The sequence below is a fragment of the Astatotilapia calliptera genome, chromosome 14 (assembly GCF_964374335.1).
Source record: "Astatotilapia calliptera chromosome 14, fAstCal68.1, whole genome shotgun sequence".
NCBI classification, from domain to species: Eukaryota; Metazoa; Chordata; class Actinopteri; order Cichliformes; family Cichlidae; genus Astatotilapia; species Astatotilapia calliptera.
Window position 1 is genome coordinate 8,940,598 of NC_137435.1, and position 10,413 is coordinate 8,951,010.

The 10,413-nt window shown below is 38.3% G+C and overlaps 1 protein-coding gene across 8 annotated transcripts; it reads left to right on the top strand.

Moving 5' to 3' along the window:
• Positions 1 to 380: 380 nt before the first annotated feature.
• Positions 381 to 10,413, top strand: trpc4b (transient receptor potential cation channel, subfamily C, member 4b). Of its 8 annotated transcripts, none has more exons than XM_026193549.2 (11): positions 381 to 807; positions 1,196 to 1,609; positions 2,475 to 2,993; positions 6,311 to 6,653; positions 6,836 to 6,975; positions 7,117 to 7,430; positions 7,535 to 7,730; positions 7,841 to 8,035; positions 8,292 to 8,333; positions 8,465 to 8,554; positions 8,657 to 10,413. In XM_026193549.2, exons 2-11 carry the CDS (start codon positions 1,232 to 1,234, stop codon positions 9,203 to 9,205), a joined length of 2,766 nt encoding a protein of 921 aa, XP_026049334.1. In that variant the 5' UTR covers positions 381 to 807; positions 1,196 to 1,231; the 3' UTR covers positions 9,206 to 10,413. The 8 variants fall into 8 exon arrangements, 5 of the variants coding, with proteins under 5 accessions (XP_026049334.1, XP_080144644.1, XP_080144645.1 ...); XR_013901230.1 differs by lacking the exon at positions 381 to 807 and having other exon boundaries at positions 814 to 1,609; positions 8,639 to 8,711; positions 8,943 to 8,996; XM_080288518.1 differs by lacking the exon at positions 381 to 807 and having other exon boundaries at positions 814 to 1,609; positions 8,657 to 8,729; positions 8,943 to 10,413.

Consider the following 10,413-nt stretch of genomic DNA (forward strand, 5'->3'; position numbering starts at 1 on the left):
AGGCTAGTGGTGGTGGTGTAGTGGTGTGGGGGATTGTCAGTATTTAAAAACCACAGCCTACTTTAGTGTTGTTGCTTTCCATATCGATCCATTTATGATCACAGTGTACTCGTATTCTGAAGATTAATTCCAGTAGGATAAGGCGCCTATAGTCACAAAGCTCAATTCATCTAAAACTGGTTTCTTGCACATGACAATCAATTCACGCTGCTCAAATGGTCGCCACAGCTACCAAAAACAAAATCTCTGCGGGAGGCAATTCTGAAGGCAAAAGAGGGTCCAAACGAGTAGCAATGTTTATCTAATGATTTGGCCGTTATCTAATAATAACAGTTACAATTTGTTCGTGTGAGAGTATAGCTCACATAAACAAATTTTAACTGTTATTATTTTTTTTAGTTTATTTATTTTGTATGATTTTAATCCCGCCCTTAGGAGACTAGTGATTTTTGTTTTCTAGGCAACGTTATTCCTCGTTTTGTTCCTTCGTTTATTTAGCATTATCCCCGACACCTGTTACACCACTGTTAATGTCCTTAAATCTACAAAGAAAGTTACCGTGTATAGAAATTGCGCCTGGATGAACGTCACGTACTGTTTTCTTACGTGTATTTTACAGAGAAATATGCGGTAAATTGAAGGAAAGGGGTGGGCAGGGGACCTGACATGCCATTAAGTTGCAGACTCTTTGGTGGAGACTTCAGAGATTAAAAACAATCAGAGCACGCAGCTTCCCTTTCCGACTGCAGCTGTGCGCGGAGCTTCGTCGACTGATTCATGTGATTTACAACTGGAAAACATCAGGAGGTAAAGTTTGTATTCCTTCGTGCATTATTAAAGCCACAGTTAAACAAGTATTAGGGTACTTTAAACGAAAACTAAAGGATTTTAGTCGCTTGTTTTCGTGCATTTTTAAGCGAAAAACAACTTTAATCATCGTTTAGATGACGATGATATGTTATTGTTATTCGTTGTGTTAGTATGGGTGATTAATTATATATTTTACAATGTTTTAAAGGCAAACATACGTATTTTTATTTGTTTTTTTAATTTGTTTGATTTGTTTTTGGTTACGCACTGGCATCTCAAAATGTGTCATGTGAGCAGAAATGTGTCTTTTTCGTGTATAGAAGTATAACACGGTCAGTCTTTGTCAGTAGTTGACTTGGTATTTTTTCTTGTCTTTATTTTTCAGTCATTCTCCGTGAAGACTGAGACAGTTTGGGCAGCAATGTCTCAGCTGTACTATAAGAAAGCTGACAGCTCCACGTACAGGGACCGCATCCCTCTGCGGATCGTGCGGGCAGAATCGGAGCTCTCTGCTCTGGAGCGGGCCTACCTGGGGGCTGTAGAGAAGGGGGACTACGCCAGCGTGAAGCAAGCTCTGGAAGAGGCTGAGATCTACTTCAGGATCAATATCAACTGTGTGGACCCCCTGGGACGCACAGCTCTGCTCATTGCTATTGAAAACGAGAACCTGGAGATTATTGAGCTGCTCCTCAGCTATAATGTACACGTGGGTGATGCCCTGCTACATGCCATCCGTAAAGAGGTAGTGGGGGCCGTTGAGCTGCTGCTCAACCACAAGAAGCCACGTGGGGAAAAGCAGGTACCATCTGATTTGCAGTTATTGCTGACCTTTGAATATACTGATTTTTTTTTTTCATTAATTTATTTGTTCAGCCTGGCATTGGGAAAATCTGCGAGCCTCATGTGGTTAATGTAAATTATGTTATATTATATTTTGTAATGTATTTGTATAAAGACATGTTGTGGCAAGGTTACATTTGAGCAGAAGTGTCTCAATGTCTTACTACAAGCTACTAATTATTATATGGTTATATTTGTATACAGAAATATGTTGTTAAATATTTGTATATAAACTCCTCATATGTTTAAGTAGGAGCAGTGAGAAAAATCATTTTATTTTCTAGTCTGACTCTGAAAGAGATAAGATGCAAATAAGTGTGTTCTTTGCCTTTGTATTCTAGCTACGACTGGATGATTTAGGGAATAAAGCTATTATCTTCTCTCATAAGTTACCGAACCCCTACTTCCGTGGGCCTTTCTGCTACAGCTTTTACAACAAATTAGCCATTCTCCACAGTCTGTTTATCAGACTCTTTGAGAAAGGCCCCGCTTGTGTTCAGCTTCTTGACATCTTTGTAAATGAGGTCTTCCAGTACTGCTTGCTTCTCTCTATGTATTCTGTGAAAAGGGAAAAACAGGGTGTTGCTTCCAACCAGGAAGCCACTTTGAGGCCAGCTGAACCACAAGCCATTAGTTGTGTGCTTGCTGTTAGACAAGATGGTTAGAGACTGAAGACAAATGAAATTAGATCCAGTCAAAGAGTTGTTTCAGTTCCTGCAAGAGGTTTAAAAGCATTGTACTTTTGTGATAAAATGTTTGTGTACCATAAATGCGTTATTTTATGTCTATTCATTTGTGTGTTGCTCTGTTGGTTTCTTCAAAAGGTTCCATCGGCTCTGCTGGACAAACAGTTTTCAGACTTCACCCCAGACATTACTCCGATCATCCTGGCAGCTCAAACTAACAACTATGAGATCATCAAACTGCTCTTGCAGCGAGGGGTTTCTATACCCCAGCCACACGCTATACGTTGCAACTGTATGGAGTGTGTGTCCAGTTCAGACGTGGATGTCCTGCGTCACTCCCGTTCTCGTCTAAACATCTACAAGGCCCTTGCCAGCCCGTCACTCATTGCCCTCTCAAGTGAGGATCCTTTCCTCACGGCATTTCAGCTTAGCTGGGAGCTGAAGGAGCTCAGCACGGTGGAGAACGAATTTAAATCAGAGTATGAAGAGCTGTCCCGTACATGTAAACAATTTGCAAAGGACCTCTTGGACCAGACTCGTAGTTCCAGAGAGCTGGAAGTAATCCTCAATTACCGTGACAACATCAACCCATTGCTGGATGAGAACATTAATGAGCTTGCCCGACTGAAACTGGCTATCAAATATTCCCAGAAAGAGGTGAGCTTTTATTTGATTTTGATGTGGTCTTTGTCACACTGGAACAAAAAGGTTTTTCTGGATATATTTAAGGTGAAAAAGACATGAATACAGGAATTTGTCTACACCAGTGCACATGCAGATTGGCAACAAGTAATAAGAATCAACCTGTTTGAAGATGACAAGAAATGCGCCAAGATGAGCTGTAAATGGCCTGGGTGGAGATGTCCTGTGGGAGTTTAGAGCAATATGTAATTGCCAGGCTGGCTCTTAGCGATGCATTACAGTAACCCTCTTAGAGAATCCCATGATAATTGGATAATTGAGGATAATGATGGGAGAAGTAATGGCCATTTCCCTGAAATACAAACTCATAATATTTTAAACTGGGTGGGGACCGTTTAGTGTCTTTTAACATATTCTCTGGATATTTATCAATTGCATACTAGTTTTGTATTATTTGCTGCAAATGAAAGAAAACCTACTAATAATTAGATACCTTGGCATTCACACAAAGATCTGTGTCATTCATAATTATATGTATATTTAATTTATATTGGAGTATAACGGTACATTGCATGAATATCAACCTAACACAGAGCAGGTGACAACAAGTTTTTAAAAGGTGGTGCTTTTGGTGTCAGGTCTTTTTTTCACACCTAAACGGCGAATAGTGTTGGGAGAATCCAGTCACCCTCAGACTCTGTTTTGTTTTGCTACGGGTGGTGTCTCTGTAGAGCATGTATAGAGGCAGAGGCAGGTCACCTGACCCCACCCGCTCCCTGTGAATTCACCTGACAGTGACCAGTGCTATTGTCACATCGGTGCATCACACGGCGTTTATATCAGGAAGCTGTTAGAGTAAACACCAGTTAATGTTCAATCCACCTGGCATTCATGTTTTCTCGTGCAGCTATTTCTGGTATATGGTTTAACTCGACTTACACTGTTACAAATTCAGGATTGCTTTGTTTGTTTTGGTGTTTCCTGGATAACAGACTGGAATATAAAGTACACATTGCGTGCACTCAGCGGGTGTCTTTCATTTATTCCACTCATTAAAGAGGCTGTGTGGAACTTTTGGGTCTTGTTTGTGTACAGCAGTTGTATAGTATTTGCAGAGTTAATGGCTCATACCACCCATGTAGTCTTAGAATTGAGGCTTTAAGAGTATTTTGATGACACAGTTGGTGACATGAATAAGAAAGATCAGTATGACTGCCAACAGTTCTGTGTGCTACAATTTATCTCCATGGAAAAGGCTTTAGACAGGCCTTCCTACTAATTTTGTTTATCTAATCATTTGGCCTAAATGAACTCCAGTGAGCCTGAAGTGAGAACAATGATCTTGGTAAGAAAAAGAAAAAGATTTTTTCTTTCTTTTTTTAAAAACATTTTTGACATTTGATTTTCAGCTTATGTGATTATTTGTAAATTCTACATCAGCACATTAAAAAAAAAAAAAGCATTAGCATTATATTTAATGGGCCTTATAGAAAACTGTTCCCATTACCCCCAACCATGGTGTCTCCCTCTGGAACCTGGTTCTGCCCGAGGTTTCTTCCTGTTAAAAGGTAGTTTTTGCTTTCACTGTTTATTGCTCATAGGGGGTCTCTGTATTATTTTGTATTATGATACCTTGTCATGAGACAAGGTAACATTTTTCCAATATTCTGGTGACTTGATTTTAACTTTGTGACATGCAGAGTTATCCTGATGGAAGGAATCGTCAAAAAATGGGTACACTGTGGTCATAAAGGGATGAACATGGTCAGCAACAACACTGAAGTACACTGTGGTGTTTAAATGCTGATCGCCCACACCATACATCACTATCACTAACCTGGACTGTTGAAAAGCTATGGTTTCATGTTGCTTATGCCAGATTCTGACCATACCGTGTCTAGTCTATCACTTCAAAGCCATTTGGCCATTCTCCTCAGCCAACTGTATCAGAAAATTGCTTCTTACTGGATATTTAGCTTTTTTTTGTTTTTGCATCAGTCTCTGTGCACAGTAGAAGAGTCTGTGTGGGAAAATCCCAGTAGATCAGGAGTTTTCTCAGACCACCCTGTCTGACACCTACAGCCATGTAATATTCAACGTCACTTAAATCATTTCTAATTCTTGTGTGCATTTGAACCTCAGCAAGTTGTTCTGGCCATGTCTGCATGCCATGAGTTGTTGCCATGTTTGCCATCATTAGAAATCTTTGTTGTAACATGTTGTACACATGGACCTAATAGAGTGGCTCATGAGTGTAGAATATCATTCTTTATTAATAACAATAATAGCAATTATCATAACAATTCAGATTAAAAAGACAGACACAGAGCCATGTGATTCAAGGGTTTAAAAAATAAAATTCACTTAAATATTAATTGGACTACACAAACTAGAACTTGTTTGATGTCAGCAATATTAGGATCATGAAAGTCTTCTTTCTTGTATTCTTCGGAGATTTCTCTGGAGGTTTCTTTTCTTGCTACTTGCTGTGCTCACTCTGCTTTTGCACATTTTCCTCTAAACCTGAGCTCAAACTCCAAATCCAAAGTGTTAAGTGTTTAAAAAGTACAAAATATATTTAACTGATTTTGAATTTTGGATTCTCAGTAACTATTAAAAATAGTGGTAGTGTTATCTGTGAATTTTTAGATAGTAGAGTGAATATCAATGTTCTGTATGATGCAATTTGCAATATATTGTGAAATAGAAGTAAGAACACTAATTGATGTAGGAGTCTAGCGTGAGATCTGTGTAGGGTCATTTTCACCTTCAAAAAATATCCCCATACACAATCTGTTCCTTCCAGATGTCACCATTTGCCTCCAGTCATTTTATGTAAGTTCAAATCTGTCCAGGACAGTTACTGAAGGAAACTTTGAAAAGGCAGATTCTGCACTGATAGATGACCTCATCACCCGCAACAAAATGCTTTTTAGTACCATAATTGGGATCCATTTAGCCATAACTGGGTTACACTGAAATTGAATTCCATCACCATCTGCAGATGTCCAACAGACTTTTATATCAAATCTCATAGAGCAGAGAAAATGTGCATGGGGAAAAGATTTGGCAATCATTTCTTAACAGAGCGTTGAACATCACTTTAGAAATACCTTTTTGAAACTCTTTGTTTTGAATGAATGTTTCTAGTCGTTTTGCAGTTCTTGATCTTTTGTGGCAAAAAACGTGCACATCTTTTGTGTACCATTAATTACCGTTTTTTCTGTTTAGTCAGTTTTTGGTTGGACCTGAGAGACAGATGGGTAAATAAAAAACAATTTATTTCATGTAAACATCTGTAATCTTTATTTGTCTCTCTCTTTGTCTCCTAGTTTGTTGCTCAGCCCAACTGCCAGCAGCTGCTGGCGTCTCGCTGGTATGATGAATTCCCAGGCTGGAGGAGGCGTCACTGGGCAGTAAAGCTCATCACTTGTATCTTCATTGGCTTTGCGTTTCCACTGTTATCCATCTTCTACCTGATCGCTCCAAAGAGCCGCTATGGCTTATTCATCCGTAAGCCTTTCATCAAGTTCATCTGTCACACTGCTTCCTACCTGACCTTCCTCTTCCTGCTCTTCTTGGCCTCGCAGCATCTACAGAGTGATGATCGGTTGGAACACCGTCAGGGCCCACCACCCACCATTGTGGAATGGATAATCCTGCCCTGGGTGCTTGGTAATAATACACACACATATTGCAGACTCTTTTTTAGACTGCACTCCTGTGTACATGAACACTGTAGTCTAAGCAGAGGTTTGTCACATGATTTCATTCATTGCGTCTCATGTGTGTTTGCCTCGGGACAAATACCTGAGCAAAAATACAACAATGACACGTCTTATTTTCATTCCTTGAAGGCTTTTTATGGGCTGAGATCAAACAGATGTGGGATAGTGGTTTTGAGGACTACATAGATGACTGGTGGAACCTGATGGATTTCATAATGAACTCTTTGTATCTTGCAACAATTTCACTGAAGATTGTTGCCTATATTAAGGTAATTTATATTAAAGGCTTCTATCTGTCTGTCTGTTTTATTTATTACTTTGTGCTGGAGTAACCATCATGCCGGAAAAATTGACATTGTGTGCTATCAATATTGAGCATGTTTGACTATTGTTCTTTTTTTTTTCAACAGTATAGTGCAAAGTGCCAGTTGAGAGACACCTGGGAAACGTGGCACCCAACATTGGTGGCAGAGGCATTGTTTTCCATCGCCAACATTTTCAGCTCCTTGCGTCTCATCAGTCTTTTCACTGCCAACTCCCATTTGGGGCCTTTACAGATTTCATTGGGCCGCATGCTTCTGGACATACTTAAATTTCTCTTCATCTACTGTCTAGTGCTGCTAGCATTTGCCAATGGCCTCAACCAGCTCTATTTTTACTATGAAACAAATAATGGGACTTGCAAGGGCATCCGCTGTAATCAGCAAAACAACGCTTTCTCCACGCAAGTTGAAATTCTTACATAAATTACCCCTGAAAATCTGACTTGATTAATATGTTTGTTTTTCCAACAGTGCATGCTGTGATGTATGGTTGTGTTCTTTTTAGGCTATTCGAAACACTGCAGTCATTATTTTGGTCTATCTTTGGGCTGATTAACCTGTACGTGACGAACGTGGAGCCGGACCATACATTCACAGAATTTGTCGGCTCTACCATGTTTGGCACCTATAATATCATCTCCCTGGTAGTGCTTCTAAACATGCTAATTGCAATGATGAACAACTCATACCAGCACATTGCTGTAAGTAGCAAACTAAAGATTACACAATTATTTATTTTAGAGTTAGATTATTAGAGTTATCAAAATAATCTGCCTAATCTGCTCTATGAATTGTTTGTGTTTCTTTTCAGGATCATGCAGACATAGAGTGGAAATTTGCACGAACAAAATTATGGATGAGCTATTTTGAAGAAGGGGGAACTTTGCCATCTCCATTCAATTTAATACCCAGTCCAAAGTCAGTTTATTATCTAATTGGATGGATAAAAACACATTTGTTTAGGAGACCAAGCACAAAACGTCTTGAAACCTTTGAAACTTTGGGGGTAAAGTGTTTCCAGAGATTTTCTCTGACCTGTACTGTCACCACTGCATGTTATACATTTTCATGCATGCCTGTTTATACCCTGTCTACTATTACAGCCTCTAAGTGGCTTCGAAAATGAATTCATCCATGTTAATGTGTGTCAAACGATTACCTATTGAAAAAGGGCAAGTAAGAAAAAAAAATCACCTAATCAGTGAAAATGGAAATAACCCGGTGCTGTCTTAATGAGCCTTTTGTTTTTCTTGTAATTGCAGAGACGTGCAGCTGAAAATGTAAAATTAAGCCATGAGTATCAGGTAATAATTTGTATTATATTGCACTGTATTGTTTATTATTTTTGTTGTTTTTTTACTATCCTATTTTGATTGAATGTAAATGGTTAAATGTAAACATAACTCTTTGCTTGTTTAAAAATAATGTGTTTTAGGAGGTTTTGAAGAACCTCATGAAACGATATGTGGCTGCAATGATTAGAGATGCCAAGACAGAGCAGGGGTTGACAGAGGAAAATTTCAAGGTAGCATAAAATTCTTTATCATTTAAGCTTAAGTACCCAGTTGTATTATGTTTTCCATATATTTTTTCCACTGTTTAATCTCAGATTCCCAATAATTGATAGGAGCTCAAACAGGATATCTCCAGCTTTCGCTTTGAAGTTCTGGGAATGATGAAAGGTAAACCTGGGCTAGCAGGTAATATTGCAAGTACCACCTTGGCTTACCCTGGAAATCCATTCAAATATTCTCCTAAATTCCCTACTGATGAGTCTCAACAGAACCAGGACATCTTTGATATGTTCACTGCCACTACCAACACTACCAACACCACCCTACAACCTGCCAAAATCACCAGGTCTGCTTGCTTTAATAGCCAAACCAGTGGTTCAGTTATTTTGTCTACTGCAGGACAGACTCAAAAAGAGGCTGCCAAAGAAGATTCAAACCCTGGATCCCTTCACAAAAGGAAAAAACTCCCTTCTCTGAAATGTGATGAAATATGTTCATTGCCAGAGGAAGAAATGTTGGGTACTGATGAAGAAATGCAAGGAAAACATCAGACTGAGGACATAATTGTGGACGTTTCACAGACTGATGAGAAGGAATTCAAGGACATTAAACCTTCTTGCAAAGAACTTGATAAGGATGGGCCGACAAAATATAACAATTAATCTGCCAGCAAGTAAAACTTAAAATAGTTTATTGAAATAAGTTTGCTTGTGATAAACTGTACTGTAGTAAATTACCTATTCTGCTTAATCATGAATTCTATCCAGTGTATAATGGTATTAGACAATCACAAATTATATGACATGCATACAACCACAAAAATATGTGGTGAGGACAGGCGTCAGTGCCGACTTGATGCTCAAGCAATTGCCAAACATATTACTAATTTATGTTTTAAACTGAGCAATTCATTCCAAAGAATCCTTACAACCCACTGCCTATCTTCTACTCTTTTATTGCCTACTTACTATGCTATGCAAAAATACTGTATCTTATCCAGTTATTTGTACGAAAGAAATAATCAACAGTTTTAACACTGATATTGTATTCAGTACTGGAGGTAATTTGAAATTTAATCATTCTATCAAGTACACAAGCATCTTCTCTCCTACACTGGGAGGTGTAAGGGAAAGCTTTTTTCTTATTTTTGCAGTTGTAGCAGACGATGTAATCTAGATGATGTAATCTAGATTTGGTCCTGTAGTAACTGTTGTAACCTTGCAGGCAGTGTTGCGGACTAGTGAACTACATTTAACTTAATTTATAGTTTAACTTATTTTGCAATAACTTTCAGTTGATCCACAATAATGTAAGCACTTCATTTGTATGTTTTTGTGGGTGCTTAGCTGTTAAAGCTATAACTTTGACCCATTTATTTAAACAGTTTTACGATTGCAGTCAACCAGCTTTTAAACTAGGTATAGCAGGGTGGTATTGCCCAGCGTTCACTAAGCAACATCGTCAGTGATAAAAGTGATGGTTTTTTTTTTTTTTCAAAAGAGTTTTACATGCTGTTTCATCCCCACCTGGAGTTCCTAGGCAACTGTGTGATGGCCAGTGTGCCAGTGTGTGCAATGATTCTTTTTTTAAATATTTTGTTAAAATGTCATATCATATGCAGATTGCCAGTTTAATCTTCTTTTTTTAAGAAAAAATCTGTTTGAAGTTATATTTAAAAGGGGCTCTATACAAATTTCTTCATGTGTTGATTTAGGTGTACTTCTTCCAGTTCTTTCAGTATGATTTACATTTTCATAACACTGCTTGCAAGGTTAAAGGCGTTCTAGAAATATGTGATAACTCTTCAGTTTAGTAACTTGTCACATGTATTTAAATTGCTCTGAATAAATAAAATCAAATGCTAATGTAA